Source organism: Gekko japonicus, unplaced genomic scaffold (assembly GCF_001447785.1).
Source record: "Gekko japonicus isolate JY-2015 unplaced genomic scaffold, Gekko_japonicus_V1.1 scaffold40, whole genome shotgun sequence".
Classification (NCBI taxonomy): domain Eukaryota; kingdom Metazoa; phylum Chordata; class Lepidosauria; order Squamata; family Gekkonidae; genus Gekko; species Gekko japonicus.
Window position 1 is genome coordinate 1,783,455 of NW_015172554.1, and position 17,679 is coordinate 1,801,133.

Genomic DNA, 17,679 nt, shown 5'->3' on the forward strand with positions numbered 1-17,679 from the left:
GTGTATGGAAGGGGAGAAGCAACTTGTGGAGGGTGGCAGACAGAAAGGGGGGGGGGGGAGAGGAAGATTTAAGCACCCTTCACCAGTTGCAAGTCCTCCACACCAGAATATCCCTGAATGGCAGTTTTAGGGTATTCAGTGGTGTAGTCTGATGTACAATACAATTGAATAGCATTAGTGTATGGAAATTAGAAGGTCTTGATTCTAATTGTGAAGTAGCTTGAAGGCCTCCTGTGGGCTACAAGATGGAAAATAAATATGAGTTTGTGATGTGTGTTGTGAGTGATTGTTCAGCTTTTACTGCTAAAGAAGGCAGGCTCTGACTTCATGTAAAGGTTAGTGATTGGAGGATTTTAAAAAGTCACAAGTGTGTATATAATCTACAATTAGAAAAGAAAGTGCTTTGCAGTGTTGGTAAATCTGAAATGCATATAAGATGGCACAGCCAAAAATATTATAGGGTGAGGCCAAGGTAGTTTAGTCTTTTTGAATTTGTGATGCCACATGTAGTAATCTCTTGCCAGTTGATTCTGCTAAAAGTGAGGTAAATTAATCTGACCAAGAAAAAAATCCATGGTACAACTGAAATTATTTTTCTCAGAGAAAAATATCATTCAATTTACTGGTTTGAGTTCAAACACAGAACTGAACTATAACTCTTGAAATGTTTACCGAATTTTTAGCATTCACAGTTTTAATAAAGAATTGACATAACAAAATGCCACAGATATCTCTGGAAGTGACAGAATATACAATTCCTAGCTGAAAATTAATTGGATTCAAATGATAATTCAAGAAGGCAACCCTTGGTATGGATACCAAGCAGCTACATGCCAGCCACTTTTGCATGGCTCACAGGGCCGGTTCTCTGCCCAAGCAACTGAAGTGCTAGCAGCACTGGGCTGATGGTGGCGTGAGAGAAGGTTTTTCAGACCCATGAAATAAGTAGACTCAGATGGGTGTAATTCTGTTTAGGATGGCACAGTTGGTCTCTTATTCTCTCCAAACCTTGTGTTGCTTGTTGGTACACCATATCTTTGTAGGTAACATCGCCTTAGTTTGGTTCTCAAACAGAAAGGCTGTCTACCCTGGACTAGCTTGTGGTCTTTCAATACATATGGACAGTAAGTTAGCAAAATAATAATATCTGCTTATTGCTCAGAACTGGCACAGATACACATCCATTACTCAGCATTTGAGTTGTGTGAAACTGTTGAAAAGTATTGTTTTTTGAAATAGCAGGTAGTATTGTCAGGCATTCTTCCCCTTTGTGCTAAAAATTGAGGTTCAGTAACCTTTTTGAGGAGCTGTGGTGGCTCAAGTGGTTAAGACGCTGAACTGCAGGCTGTGGAAGGTCGGTAGTTCAGCAGTTCGAGACCCGAGTTGCCACATGACGGAGTGAGCTCCCATCTCTAGTTCCAGCTCCTGCCAACCTAGCAGTTTAAAAGCAAGAAATTGCAAGTAGATAAATAGGTACCACTTCGGTGGGAAGGTAACAGCGTTCCGTGCGCCTTGGTGTTTAGTCATGCCAGCCACATGACCACGGAAACGTCTTTGGACAGCGCTGGCTCTTCGGCTTGAAGCGGAGATGAGCACCGCAACCCTAGAGTCGGATTCGACTGGCTTTCGAGCAAGGGAACCTTTACCTTTTAACCTTTTTGGAGCATTCTTATTGGTTATTCCCATCAAAGTACTTGAGGCTGCTGCACTGGAAGTGGTGATTGCAAGATCAATCATACTAGCACTGTACACATTTTCAAGAAGGGACCTGTCCTTTTCCAGCTCAACACTCCTTAAGACTCCATGTTGTCTGGAAGAGCTAACAAATTGTTTTAAGGCCCTCTTAGGGAATCCAGAGTAGCCTTGATGTAGCAAGCTGAACAGAGCCCTGCAGAAAGCTTAGGAGCATGATGTTTAAGCCACTGAGACACAAAAGCACGCAGGATTGAAGACCTAGTCCAGCAGGTTAGTTTATCCTCCATTATACAACAGAGTGGTCTTATTATTGTAGAGATGGTGCTATATCATTCCCCCATCAACGAAGGAAATAAGTATTACAGTGCAATCCTGTGCAGAGTTCCTCCCATCTAAGCAAAATTGAAATCAGTGGATTTAGATTGGGGTTAATGCTGCACTGGATTGCAGTGTGATGATTTAAAAATTACTTAAGTAGTTCGATTGTTGCAACTTTCTGACTTACTGTACAAGTTGCAATCAATATTGAACACTAAAACAATTAACTGACTGCTACTCAATGAGGGGCACAAAACAAACAAACACTACCCTTAGTCTGAATGGCTGCATTTTAAATTGTAGCTTTTAAATATTGGACAATCCCCCCCCCCTGCAATTGGTGTTCAACTTGTAGTTTCATGAAGCATTGAAACAATACAATTAATTAAAAATCCATTTATCATCCAAAAGTCTCCATAGGGTTTGGTTCACAGCACTTAAAACTATTATACAGCCTTGGTCACTGTTTTTTCCTTTAATTAAGAAGCAGTAACATACAGATGCTTCATGCAGAAACCAGTTTAACAGTTTGCTCTTTTAAACTTCTAGTGTAGACAGATATTTCTCCTCATTGCTTAATATCTTTTGCAAAGTGGTTGCACTGCTCAAGATAAGTTGAGATGTTTACTATTGCTAGTTAGCATCTTCTCAATCACACCCACTTAAGCCTAGTGTGAGATAGAGTGGCTAATAGAATAAGCTGCAAGACAGACGTTTCTGGTTTAAATCTTAGTAATAAATTGCCTATGGCAAGTCTTAGTCTTAGCTTTAATTTTTTTACGTATAGATAATACTGGCCTACGTAAGAAGAGCCCTGCTGGATCAGATGAGTGGTCCATGTGGTCCAGCATCCTGTCTCACAGAGGGTAACCAGTTCCTCTGGAGAGAACAATGGCCCTACCTCACAGGGCCATTGTGAATTGCTCAGTGGTCTATGTGAATCTGCAGCTTTCTTTGGATTTTGGGAAAAGTGTGGATATCTTGTTTAAACTACCTAGTTGGTATAGAACAAATTGCTTAAACTGTCCTGGGAATGGGATAAAATTAAGACTTTTGTTGCTGTAGCTTGGCTATAATTAACAGCTTTAGTATTTGCTGGCTAAAAGGCTAACATATAGTAGGATCCAAAACCAGAAATATAATTTATGTAACCCGTGCTTTCACGCTGTATTTATGTGTGAGAAGCTAGTAACAAAACACCAGTACTATACATCCACTGAAATAATAATATGATAAACGTTTTGAATAAGGGGAATGAAGAAACCTGAGCCAGATTGAGGTGACGAGAGAGGAGGTCCTAAAACTGATAGACAACTTAAAAACTGATAAATCACCAGGCCCAGATGGCATACATCCGAGAGTTCTGAAAGAACTCAAATGTGAACTTGTGGATCTCCTGACAAAAATATGTAATCTTTCCTTAAAATCTGCCTCCATTCCTGAGGACTGGAAGGTAGCTAATGTCACTCCCATCTTTAAAAAGGGTTCCAGAGGAGATTCGGGAAATTACAGGCCAGTCAGTCTGATGTAGATACCGGGTAAATTGGTGGAAACCATTATTAAGGAAAGAATTAGTAGGCACATAGATGAACAAAACCTATTGAGGCAGACTCAGCATGGGTTCTGTAAGGGAAGATCTTGTCTCACTAATCTGTTAATGTTCTTTGAGGGGGTGAACAAACATGTGGACAAGGGGGATCCAATAGATATTGTTTACCTTGACTTCCAGAAAGCTTTTGATAAAGTTCTTCATCAAAGGCTCCTAAGTAAGCTCAAAAATCATGGGATAAAAGGACAAGTCCTTTTATGGATCAAAAACTGGCTAATTAATAGAAAACAGAGAGTGAGTATAAATGGGCAATTTTTTCAGTGGAGGGTGGTAAGCAGTGGGGTACCGCAGGGATCAGTACTTGGTCCACTGCTTTTTAACTTGTTCATTAATGATTTGGAGATGGGAGTAAGCAGTGAAGTGGCTAAATTTGCGGATGATACAAAGTTGTTCAGGGTGGTGAAAACCAGTGAGGATTGTGAGGCACTCCAAAGGGATCTGTCAAAGATGGGCGAGTGGGCGTCAACATGGCAAATGGGGTTCAATGTGGCCAAGTGCAAGGTGATGCACATTGGAGCCAAAAATCCTAAATATAAATACACGTTGATGGGGTCTGAACTGGCAGAGACTGATCAAGAGAGAGATCTTGGAGTTGTAGTAGATAACTCACTGAAAATGTCGAGACAGTGTGTGACTGCAATAAAGAAGGCCAATGCTATGCTGGGGATTATTAGGAAGGGTATTGAAAACAGATCAGCCAATATAATAATGCCCCTATATAAATCAATGGTGAGACCTCATTTGGAATACTGTGTGCAGTTCTGGGCACCACACCTTAAAAAGGATATTATAGCTTTGGAAAAAGTGCAGAAAAGGGCAACTCGAATGATAAAAGGGTTGGAACACTTTCCCTATGAGGAACGGTTAAGGCGCTTAGGGCTCTTTAGCTTGGAGAAACGACGACTGAGGGGTGACATGATTGAGGTGTATACGATTATGCATGGGATAGAGCAGGTAGAGAAAGAGGTACTTTTCTCCCTTTCTCACAATACAAGAACTCGTGGGCACTCCACGAAATTGCTGAGCGGTCGGGTTAGAATGGATAAAAGGAAGTACTTCTTCACCCAAAGAGTGATTCACACATGGAATTCACTGCCACAGGAGGTGGTGGCGGCTAGAAGCATGGACGGCTTCAAAAGGGAATTAGATAGACATATGGAGCAGAGGTCCATCAGTGGCTATTAGCCACAAGGTATAGATAGGGGCTCTGGGGCAAGTGATGCTCTGTCTTCTTGGTGCTTGGGGGGGGGCAACAGTGGGAGGGCTTTTAATGTCCTGGCCCCACTGGTGGACCTCCTGATGGCATCTGGTATTTTTGGCCACTGTGTGACAGAGTGTTGGACTGGACGGGCCTTTGGCCTGATCCAACATTGGCGTCTCTTATGTTCTTATGTTAAGAAGCAAACATATACTCCAGCTTGTCTTTTGGTATGCTTTTAAAAACAGCCTGCATCAGTTCTGTAAAGGAGCATGAGAAGTCTGGGGTCAGACATCAAATAAACAGGCCTGTAATCTTTTCTTCCTGCCACTGATATATTGGGGCATCAGAGAACCAGTAGTCATGTATCTCTAGATAGCAGCTAGGGCTACTGATGGTAACTTTCCCTATATTTGATTTAGCCCTCTACTGCTAAATTGATAGGGGAAAATAATTCTAGAATAAGGTATTGTTTGGAGGCGTTCTACAGCGTAATTTACATGGATTATGCCACCCACACTGATTCTGCTAGATCAGGGGTGTTGAACTAATTTGTTATGAGGGCCAGATCTGACATAAATGAGACCTTGTTGGACCATGCCATATGTGTCATAAATGTAATGCCAGGTAGCAGAGATATAAACAAACACAGTTAAAGGTTTTTTTTAACTTAAAATAAAAACATGCTTAAAACATTAGCACTTGCAATATTTTGTTTATTTAACAGTCTGTGATAACTGACACCTCTTGCTCTGAATTATTGCATCAAAATGTCTGTGCTGTAGCAATTTTGAATATGCTGTTCAGGTGTATATCTGTAAGCTGCAAACCTACTTTTGATTTATTGACATTCATTACAGAAATCTCATGGATTTGGGAAAACATGAAATGGCAGGGCATTGCGAGCTTTTGCACATAAATTGCTTCTTGTGCTGGTCAAGAACTTTGATGGCATCATGACACAGAATGAGGGCTATGTGCTTGCCTACAAAACTATAGTCTTCCCAGCAAAATAACTTCAACTCCTATGAGGTGGTGAAAGAATAGAGAGACAGCCATGTATAGTGGTCAATATCAGCCTGTTATCTGGTTAGTCTAGGTTCAAAATCCCCAGTCTACAATAGAAATGTCCTGGGTGAACTTGGTCTAGACACACTCAAATCCATCCACCTCACTGGCTTGTTGTTATGCCTCATCTAAATAGTTCATATTGCTTTCCTACTAAGAAAGACTGGATCATGAGGGCATGAATACAGTGAAAAACAAGACGGGAACCCAGTTGCATCCAGGAGAGCCACAGCATAATGAGCCCAACAAAACACACACACACGCACAGCATAACAAGCCCAACAAAACACACACACACACGCACAGCATAACAAGCCCAACAAAATACACACACACTGTAGCAAGGCGCACAAAAGCTCATACCTTAAATAAAACTTTGTTGGTCTTAAGGTGCTTTGTATTTCTTCCATGCAATTGAGTCAGCAAAGTGAAGGGGAGGAACCTCCGCCAATGGAAGGGGGGAAAGGCTTGCCTTTGTCTCCTGTGCGATTGAGGGGGCCTGGCCAGAAAGCAAGCTCTGACTCATTCTTTCCCTCCCCCTGGAAGGAGGAGGGGGAGGAGCCTCAACCAATGCAGAGAACAGAGGCTTGCCTATCTCTCCTGTGTGATTGAGAGAGTCTGGCAAACCAAGCTGCGATGCAGCAGTAGCAGAACTGAAGAAGGAAGCAGGAGAGCCAATTGTTCAAGGGCTGGATAGGAGCACGTCGTGGGCCAGATCCGGCCTGCAGGGCATATGCTTGACCCCCCTGTGCTAGACCCACTGCCTCTTGAATTGGCAGCAGTTGCTGTGAGGATCAACAGAATATTGCTGTGGCTTGTGGAGTCACAGCATCTAGACCTCCATCTACACATGTTGGTCTGTTCTTCCTTGTCCATATTTTTGGGCTGTTCAGGGGATGGTAGAACCGTGTGATAATTCCATCATATTTCCTTGTGATTCTTCAAGGCAAGACCCATCTGATTGACATTGCTTCTCCATCAGTATATTGTGGTATATAGTTCTCAGCTACTGAAACCTGTATACATGAAACTTGGTGCTCTAGACAAAGCCTGTATAACAGATTTTTTAAAAACCGAAAAAAATCAGAACCTCCCCCCCCAGTACCCCTAATTGCAGTTGTCTCAGGTGGTGGGATGGGTTTCTTGACTGAGTGTGAGTGCAGACCTTCAGGAAGTCATAGGCTTTGGATTTCCATGAGTAGTCCATTGCCGCCAGAGGATAATGGCACATTTTTAAAATATGTGGTCTTGGATACCCCAAACAAAGACTGCAATCAGAATCTAAAGGAAGAAGCAGATGAGTTTTGGGCAGTGCTAGAGCAGCTGGGTGGGCCCTGCTTTTCCAGAACTAAGTGGCATGTTAGAATTCTTTCTGCTATCAAACACTAGGCTTGGAGGATGAGGGAGAAGAATTAGTGTTAAAAGAGTGGGGATGTCAAGAGAAGAGGGGAAAGTGAGAATCCTTTTGCTAAAATAGTCTTTGCCTTGATTCTCAGATATTTGTGCACAGCACTAGGATGTGCTTCTGCCATCTGTACACATAGATATTTGGTGGTGTATTGGGGAGTGAATACCTTGTAACCATCTGAGGAAAAAATCACCCACTATTTTCCTTTAATAAAGGGTTGTGTGGGAGAAAAATTCTACACATTGATGTTGCATGCAAATCTCGAAGAAATGCAGTGCCTCAGTCATGCCGAAGTCCTAACTGTTTGTGCCATTGACTTTAGAGACTGGCTGCCCCTGAGAGGAATGGGGCTGAGGTTTGTTTGTTTGTTTGGCTAATGTTGCTACTATAACATCAGGTCAGACAACATTAGGCAGTTTTCCAGTGAGGGCCAAGGCAAACCGCAGGAGAATGACAGCCATCATACTGACATGAAGTTACCAGAAGGTTCAGTATGGGACTCTTAGTCTTAGTTTCCCTCCTTGTAAAATGTGAGTAGTGACTACCATAATGAAGCTATAAGAAGAAATGAGAGGCTGTAAATCACTTCACATTCAATATCCTGTTAACGATCAGTATTACCTTTACTGGTATTGGTGGTAGAAGCAGTGAGCTGATGGTCTTTCTTATGAGTAGGCGCATGCTGAAGAATTGAAGCAAAGAAGATTACAGTTTATAGATAGAAAACAAAGCAAGAAGTTAGCTGAGATTTGAAATGTTTATGGGGGGGATAGTTTAATTTTTTTTCCCCAAATATATAGCTTAATATGCTCTGAATTCTTGGACTAATAATAGTAAAGTAAAACACAAAACATTCAATTTGTTCAAATCACAACCCTAATTAAAGCAGGAAAAAACAAATTGTTGCCTCCAGTCCCCAGCCTTCTAGCAAGCCTAGCCTTGTCCAAGTGTGTGTGTGGGGGGGAGAGTGTGTCAGGTCTGGCTCCTGTTTGGCCATAAGACTGCCTCCCTAGATACCTTTGCTGTCTTGAGTTTGATATGATTGAAAACATCAGAGTGAAATTTAGAGGTTCTCTGCAGCAAGATCTTTGGTGTCTTGCGTTAAGGATGTGAGCTACTGAACATCTGGCTGTGGCACAGAAATAGGGCTCTGGCAAGGAAATTGTGCCAGAGAGAACCCAAGTGCAGGGCTGGTGTATGGGAGGTTATGTCCGTAACAAGCAACTGTGTAGAAGAACTTTTGACTCAGGCGGATGTATACTTTTGGGCCAGGTTGCATTGTTTCTTGGAAGTGTCAGGGCATTGGCAACACTTGAAACATTTTTGGGGTCAAAGAAGGTTCTGGGAAGGAAAACTGCCTTGCATGGGGGAGATGTTTGGGTACAAGGCATCTATATACTAATACCGAAGTCGCCCTCTGGTGTGCGGATAGCTAAATCCGCGCACCTGGGGGGGAGGGAGAGTTTTGTGCACATGTGGGGCGGTCCCCAGGTGTGCACAAAAATCTAAAAAGTTTTTTAAAATATCGGGGGGAGGAACCGGCGGGATGGGGGGAGTGGAGAGCTTACCTGCTCCTGCTGGTTCCTTCTACGCCTGCTGAGTTTGCAGCTCCCCCCCTCCCCCCGCGTGAGTTTCGCGGGTCTTCTTTCTTGTTTTTGTATATTTAGCAGATGCATTGTCATAAGAATGTAAGAACCCTGCTGGAATGAACCAGGGATCCATCTAGTCATTCTTCCAACAGAAGATAGCTAGGTGCTTCTTTTCTTTTGTTTATTCTTTCCATCTGATATTCAGAGGTATGCGGCTTCCTTATATAAAGTTACCATTTCGTTAGCTTAGCTAATAGCAGTTGATAGATTTATGGAGGATAAGTCTACTCACATATATTGGCATATACATGTAGATACAAAATCCATGTAGAGTAAAATTAGAGTTGCAAAATAAAGAAACAGAGTAACAACATAATAAAACCTAATTCATAGTATCACTTATCAGGACCTGTGACCATGGCACTGCAAAGAAACTTTGCTACTATTTCAGTTATTTCTTTTCTTTTTTTTTGTAATCATTTTAATTAATTTTAAATTAAAGCACAATACAACGTAATACAGTGCATCCGTCTACAAGAACAGTCCTGTTTCTGCTAATCGTTCTATAAGATCTCTAAGATGTAGGTAATCATGCCAGTGAGATTGTTGCTGCATTTTTTCATCAAAGTATATTTTGTCCAGAATTTTGCCCTTGGAAACTAAATCGAAGGGGTGACTCAAGTTTGCTTTTTTCCAGTCTATGTAGGCATTTTGCCTGGCCCAAACCAGTCTTGATATTTGAAGGTGGAAAGTTGAGATAACCCAGTGGAAGGGAGTAGATTATTATTGTTATCCCATGTCTTGATAGTTGTTTTCAGAAGGATATTTGTATTGACGCTTTTTGGTCTTAGAGTTGGCTTGATCCAAAAAATCTCCTGCAGGTCATAGGGTGCTGTGTAATATTGCTCAATTGTTTTCCATTGTTTTTCCTGACCTTTGTGTTGCATTTGTACCGCCCATGCAAGAATCGCGGCTTGATGGTGCACCCGAAGCGAGGGGAGATTGAGCCCTCCCTGCTTATCTGTTCTGTGCGTGACGTCATAATTTATTCTAGATTTTTTTCCATCCCAAAAGAAACGTGTTAAAAGCATCTGCCAGGAGTCTACGTCCCTTTTGGTAATGGGGATGGAGAGCATTTGGAAAAGAAATATAAATATAAATGTAGGCATTATGAGACTTTTTATCAAATGAAACCTGTCTGGAAGCGATAGTTTAAGCATTTTCCAGATTTCTATGTCAGTTATTTCTGTATCTGGGAGATGTCTTTGTTGTTGTTCAGTCGCACAGTCGAGTCCGACTCTTCGCGACCCCATGGACCAGCTCCCGCCAGGCCCTCCTGTCTTCCGCCGTCTACTGCTTTGTTAAAAAATCTTTTATAAGCTAGTGGCCATTGCCACATGTTGTGGCAGTGAATTCAGTCAGTTAATTATGCATTGAATAGTTTCGTTTGGATTTTCTTTGCATGGGATTTTTTATAAGCCTAAACTTATGTTTTTAATATGTCATTGTTTTAATAGCATATTTTCTGAACTAAAAAGCCTTAAACTGGGGGTGTCGAACTCATTTGTTATGAGGGCCAGATCTGACATAAATGGGACTTTGTTGGGCCAGGCCATGTGTGTTATAAAATGTAATGCCAGGTAGCTGAGACATAAACTTTATAAAGGACGCAAGCACAAAGATTTTTTGTACTTAAAATAAAAACATGCTTAAAACATTAGCTCTGTAAGCTGCAAGCCTACTTTTGATTTATTGACATTCACCACAGAAATCTCATGCTCAGAGTTCTTAATCTAGGACCCAGGTTAAAACATGAAATGGCTGAGTGATTTAGAGAGTCTGCCGAAGCAAGCTATGATACAGCAGCAGAACTGGAAGCAGGAGATGGCCAGTTCCACTGCGGGCCTGATGGAAGCCCTCTGGGGGCCTGATCCGGCCCCCAGGCAGCATCTTTAACACCCCTGCCTTAAACCTTCTAGCTTTTCCTCATGCTGAATGTGCTCCAGCCTCTCAGTCAGTCTGTCTATTTTTCTGTAGCTTTTCCACCTCTGTGAAAGCATCTTTAAGATGGGGCAGATCATTGGCTACTGATGTCCTCCTGTCCCTTGGTAACCCTGCCTTTACTGACAGATAAAAGATGAGAAGTCCTTTGAATCATGAAAATAGTGTGATGGAAATCTGTTGGTATGGCTTTATGCCTGGTTTCCAATGTGTACTCTTGAGAGGATCACAGTTTCTGTTGGTCACTTAATTACTAGCATTGGATCCAGTGAGCCATGAATAAATAGTCTGCCAAATGAAATAGGCATGCCCAAAATGGTCATCTCTGGCTTTTTAAAGATTACTGTATGCTAGGAAGTCCTGGTAGTTTTTATGTTCAAGCTGTTGAGGTCTGCTCCTGCTTGTATAATTGTGTTCAGTTTTTTCCTTACCAGGGTTTAGCATGTGTGCGGCTAAGAGACTGGGCAAATCTACTGTTAGCCATTTGCCAAGAGCACAGTCTGATGGCATTACCCAAATTTAGGCTTGCTTGAATTACACTGCATCTGTGGTTGAGGATTTTTCTGTACTCCAAACCAGTATCAAACCCAGCAAAACCCAACACATGATTAAACATGCTTTGACTGAAGTGCTCAGTTTCATACGTGTAAATGGACTTAAGCATTCCAAAAACTCACTGGCTCGCCAAACTATTGTTCAGCTTCAGTGAGTAGCTATAAAACAGAATTTGATGTTAATTTCAAGCATTTGGAATGGAACATTATCTAAGGCAGAAGAAAATTGTGAAGTATTACTTAGCATGTTCGTATCAGTGTTCAAAGTGCTTTGCACCCATTATCTTAATCTTTATTGAATCCCTGTAAGTATTAACACCATTATAAGTTTGTGGCAGGTGAGATTTGAACAGGGGATCTCTCAAATCACAGGTTATTGTACGAGTCACTACATAACTCCAGGTCACAATTCTAATGATTTACATATGTTTACAAAAGAATTAATACTGCCAAGCTGCTCTCAGCTCCATTCTAATAGTAACTGTCTCTGAAGCCTATGCTGGTCTAGGCATTGCAGTCATGTTGAGGGTGGGGTGTCAGCTTATCTTGTTGTGTTTGGCTGAAGATGGCTAAAAACTAAATAATAAATTTATTTAGGTTGTCTTTTCTCCCACCTTACCCTCTTTGTGTATGAAAAGGATCCTAAGCATATGTATTATGAAGCTTTATACTTAGTTCTTGACTGAAGGTGGGTACTGAGTTACGACATCATGGTCAGATATATTCTGGTGCTTGAATAGCAGAACATTACAGATGAAGGAAAGAATGATTTTACATAGCTACCAGAGTAAGCTGCTGCTGTATGTTTAAATAGCATTAAAAACTATCAGGTAGTTTTATTTATGGTATGGTGCATCTTGCTTAAAATCTCACTGAACATATATAACGGATTTCCTTTTTTGAGCATATATCTCCTTTGTTTCAGATAATATCCCCGAAGAGCTGAAGGACCCATTCTATATAGATCAGTATGAGCAAGAACATATTAAACCACCTGTCATCAAGCTGTTACTGTCCAGTGAGCTGTACTGCCGTGTCTGCAGCCTCATTTTGAAAGGGGATCAGGTGGCTGCTCTACAGGGACACCAGTCAGTCATCCAGGCTCTGTCTCGGAAAGGGATTTACGTCATGGAGAGCGATGATACACCTGTGTCTGAATCTGATCTCAGCAGTGCGCCAATCAAAATGGTTAGCTTAAGAGAAGAGAGCTTAACTTTTTCTGTACAGCTGCAGCTGTCCTGGTGTTTCAGTGAAACTCCTGTGTTAATTTATATGGGTATTGGGTTTTTTTTATGCTGACTCTCAACAGAAAAGTTGTTAAGGTGGTGTACAAGAGCAAAAATAAGACCACCGAGTCTATCATATAAAATCAGTAAAAAAAAGAACAGTTAAAAATTTTAAAAGCAGTGGGATACAGTAAAGCAGATACTCCACCTTTCTCCCAACGCAGACAGGACTCAAGATGGATAACAACAAAAAATGCAATACAAAAATAATAATCTATTGAAATTTTAAAAACATGTTGTTAAAGCAAGTAAGCCAGAATGTGCGTATATAATCTTTACACCTCCCTCACAGTCTCTTTGGATAGCCGTGTTTAACAGAAGGCCCCAAGGGTCAATAACTGTTCCATCCCTTCCAGGAGGCTGATCAGTATCAAGGGGCAGCAGTGGCTGGGTGATAGCAGATCATGTGCTAGAGATGGGGGAACTGCTACATGGGTCCACATTTGGAGAGATGGTCCTTCAGATATGTGAGCTGCCAGTTCATGAAGGGCTTTAAAAGTAAGAACCAGCTTCTTAAATTAAAAATAAATAGGCTGCCAGTGAAGAGACTTTGGGACCATGAAATGTGATCCCAGTCACCTACCTTAGTTAGCAGGTTTGTGGCTGTATTCCAGAACAATGGAAGTTTCCAAACAGTGTGCAAAGGTGGTGTTGCAGAAAGAGCATTGCAGTAGCCTAGTTTGAATGTGGTCAGAGCATGGATAGCAGTAGCCAATATTATAAAGTCCCCAGTTTTCTTGAGAATCATTTGAATCAACTTGTTGAATCAATATCCGAAGGACCTCCTCCACCCATATGCGCCCATCAAGCAGCTCCAGTCTCAGACCAGGGATTATTAATACTTCATCCATTCAGGTCAGTAGAAACTGTTTCTGCTTAGGCTTTGTCAATAGTCACTCACATTCTGTGGAAAAGCCGTTTTGAGGATGTAAAGAAGGCCCAAACCTTGCTCTGTAAATTAAACCTTTTTCAGGTGTGATTTTGGTGGCTTGTTAGTAGAATGGCTTAATAGTCCCCTATTGTATTTCTGTGAATTTTACTGATGTAAACTACTTTGATTTCCTGTTGATCAGGAGCAAAAAAGATTTAAATAATAAGTTCTAATTTGTTCTTAGAGTCCTCACATGGCAATGATTGATGCTCTTATGATGGCCTACACTGTGGAAATGATCAGCATTGAAAAAGTGGTTGCAAGTGTCAAACGTTTTTCTACATTCAGTGCCTCAAAGGAATTGCCCTATGATCTGGAGGATGCAATGATATTCTGGATTAATAAGGTAACTGTTATAAATAGTGCCTTAATATATAGATGTGAGTGCATCCAAGTTGAAATTTAACTGAAAGGTCTGTTGTGGGGAAAAATTGTGTAAAAGCTAAGGTATTAATATATTTTAAATTTATTTTCCCAAACAATACATTATTTGCGTTACAGAATATTACCTTCAGTTAGATAAGTCTTTTTTGATTTACTGAAATGTCCAAATTTGATTACTGACATTTTGAGATTCAAAGCAGTTTGTTGGATAGCTTTGTACATGTTCATTAGCAAAATCACTCAAATTGCATACTGAAAAGAAAGTTCTCTTTGTATTGATGTCTTTTTGCATTGACGTCATCATTTGGTTATACGTTCAATGGTATTGAGCAGCTCAAAATGAAAAGTATATTATATAGGATTTGGGTTGTCAGGTGGGTGTCTGTGTTATAACTGTGGACATAAACTTGCTGGTCCCTGCGTACAGAAAGTGGCACAATGAACTATCCATGGACAAGACAGAGACTTTTGTGTGTTTATGGGAGAAGAGCCTAGGAGCAAAGGAAGTCATAAGGAATAGGAAAGAAAAGAAAGGAAGACAGGAACACAAAGAAAAAAACACCGTTCTAGTTGCTGGAAAAATCCCAGCTGCCTGGTTAACCTACGTGACTGAAAGAATGCTGGTTAGAAATTTGATGTGTTTTTACAGCCCTAAATCAAATAATAATATTGACGGAGCAAATGCCTGAATGAGACATCACTGTTAGGCTAATCTCTGTCTCTTAACGTCACAGTGGGTCTCCCCTTCTTTCAGTGTATGGTATACTTCATAAACCTGCTTCCGCTGTCTCTATGGGATTGAGTCATATGTGAACTTCAGTGCAGAAATAGAGAGAACAAAGTTAAAGACCAAAGTGGCTGAACCAAAATGATCGAAAGACTTTAGGGAAAGGGAAAATAGTTGTGTCATTATCTTCTTTGTTGTTTTTAGGTGAACCTTAAAATGAGAGAAATAACTGAAAAAGAGATAAAATTAAAACAGCACCTACTGGAAAGCCCAGGTCACCAAAAGGTAAAACATACACTACTAGATTCATTGTGGAGTTAACGTTTATACATGGGGTTCTAAATGTATTACTTGAAAACAAGTCTCACTGTGTTTCATAGTGCTTATTTCTAAGTAATTCTACTTAATGTCATAGACTTTGTACTGGTTGTCTTGCACTTTCTTTGTATATAATTCTGAGCTCTGTGTGATTGTGAGATAATTGGTTTCTTCTTCATTCTGACTCCTGTTCCCTGGGTCCATGCATATTTAGTTTCTCCTATTTACTGGAGTAGAAAGATGTCTCTCTGTGTGCTGGCCACTCGTACATAGATGTGTCTCAACTTCAAGGTGTACGGAGAATGTGCAGGTTGCTCTGCTTCTTTGAATTAGAGCCATTGCACTTAACCATTATTTTAGTCCTGTGTTAAACCAGATTATAGTTATAATGGTGACATTTTTACCTTTGAATGCTCTCTCTTGGAGGAAAGAAACTCAAGTATTGAAATAGCCTGAGGCATTCGTCACTTGTTCTGAAGATCTTTCAGGGTCACATGTGCAGTACACACTTGATCTGAAGAAAACCAGAAACTTAACAAATACTAATAAAGCACGTACTGCGTTAAAACTTGGAAGGACTAACAGTGTATATGTGCAGCTCTTCCTGCCCCATCCCTCCCTTCTCCCTTTATCTGTTCCAATGCACTAATATTTTAAAAGGATGCTACACTTTCATTACTGGAGAATATAACCTTTTCTTCCAGATATAAATGGCTTCAAAGTTGATCCAATTTTGTGAAGACTTTGGTCAAACAGTAGTGAATACAGTTGCGTCGTGATTATGCAACACTAAGTGCTCCTATATGTTGTGTTAGATTGGTGCTGAGTAAATAATCTTTTCAGTATCCCACAATGTAGAATGAAGTTTTTCGACATAGACCTATGAGATTCTTTAATTCGGTGCTATTATGTGTTTCTGGTGATACTGTCTACTGAGTATTTTTGGTTGCTTGTAGATATCAAATCATTCCACGATATGAAAGTGTCTGTGGATTGGGTGCATCTAAGTATTGCTTATAACTTGCTCTGCTGATATTCCTTTCCTGTTCCTACATTCCCTTCCCTGCTTCCTGAGCAGTCTCCCTCCAAATGGTATTGGAAATTAGTACCTGTAAGTGATTTAATTCTATGTGATGGTTGTCACCCACAAAACCATGGCTTTTACAGTTCTTTTCTCAGTGTTTTGCTTCCATTTAAAATGCTGCTTTCACAACTTGCAATGTTCTTTCTGCTTAAGGCTCTTCCTTAAAAAAACTTAAAAGTAGATTCCATAACATGATTCCACATACTGTACATACAGCATACTCATCACTATACAGCATTTCAGAATTGTTGACATTCAAAATCTGGAACTCGAAGAAGAAAACCACAATAAGACATTAGAAGCAATATGTGGACGATATACTGCAACATTATTTCTAGGTGGAAAATGCAGTTTTATATAGTACTAAGGTGAAACTGGTCAGTTTAAACATGATTTGTATCACTTTATATGTGCTTTGCCAAAATGGAAGCAACGTGCATGTATGGCTGGGGTTATTTCAGTTCAGTAGTTCTAATTCACCACCATTGGCAGAGTATCAGCAGGGAACAAGGTGGTAACACTAGGGCTGGCTCAAGAGTTCTACGTGTAGAGTGCTGATTCAAATGCCCAGGAACATCTGTTTCTGGGAGGTGTTGGTGATAGAACTATGGGCTGCGCCAGCTATCGCTTTGACCTTACGATTATGGAAATGGTAATTTAGAAAAGTCTTCACCTGGATAGCCCAGGCTGGCCCAATCTTATTACATCTCAGAAGCTAAGCAGGGTCGCCCCTGGTCAGTAGGGATGGACATGAACTGGTTCATGAGCCAAAATTCTGCATGAACTTGGCCCGGTTTGGAGCCCCTGAACCGAAGTTCGGAGAAGACACATTCCCTGAACATTTACTGGACATTTGTCCAGTTCAGCTGTTCAGGCCATTTAAACCTAACAGCTGAGCAGTGCAGGGGAAAGTGAAATGGGCTGGTGAAATGGCTGCAAGCTCCAAGTGGGGGGAAGTGAAGCAGACCGGTGAAATGACTGCCAGCCATTTAACCCTTCTCGGACTATCCCTCCTCCTGACCATGGCAAGCCATGGCTGGGAGAAACTGGTTGGTTTGGTTTGGGGCATTTTTGGTTCGGTTCAAGCTTTGGTTCAGGAGCCACCCCAAACCGAAAGTTTTAGGTTTATACCCATCCCTACTGGTCAGTATTCCTATGGGAGATCACTAAGGAATACCAAGGTCACTCAGCAGAGGCAGGCTATGGCAAACCACCTCTGAGTGTCTCTTGTCCTGATAACCCTACAGGATTGCCATAAATTGGCTGCAACTTGAAAGCAAAGAAAGAAAAGAATAGAAAAGAATAGAAAAGTGTGCTTTTTTGATACTATAACTATGTATGTGTAGATGGTGAAGTTCTGATATTCTGCAAGCAAATTTAGCTTCAGTCCTGATAATTTTGGTTTCTGGAGTTATTGTGTTCATGATTGTAGTTAAATACCCTTATCTTTCACATGGTGTACTAGTATGACATTTCTGAATTTCTGGCTCACTGTACTCATTGTGGTAA

The 17,679-nt window shown here is 40.9% G+C and overlaps 1 protein-coding gene across 1 annotated transcript in view; it reads left to right on the plus strand.

The window, feature by feature from the left end:
* CAMSAP1 (calmodulin regulated spectrin associated protein 1) overlaps positions 1-17,679 on the plus strand; it is a 45,076-nt gene that overhangs the window by 8,038 nt on the left and 19,359 nt on the right. Inside the window, exons 3-5 of the mRNA XM_015421170.1 lie at positions 12,366-12,628; positions 13,842-14,003; positions 14,973-15,053. Coding sequence (XP_015276656.1) covers positions 12,366-12,628; positions 13,842-14,003; positions 14,973-15,053 — 506 coding nt within the window. The remainder of the gene's footprint in view (positions 1-12,365; positions 12,629-13,841; positions 14,004-14,972; positions 15,054-17,679) is intronic.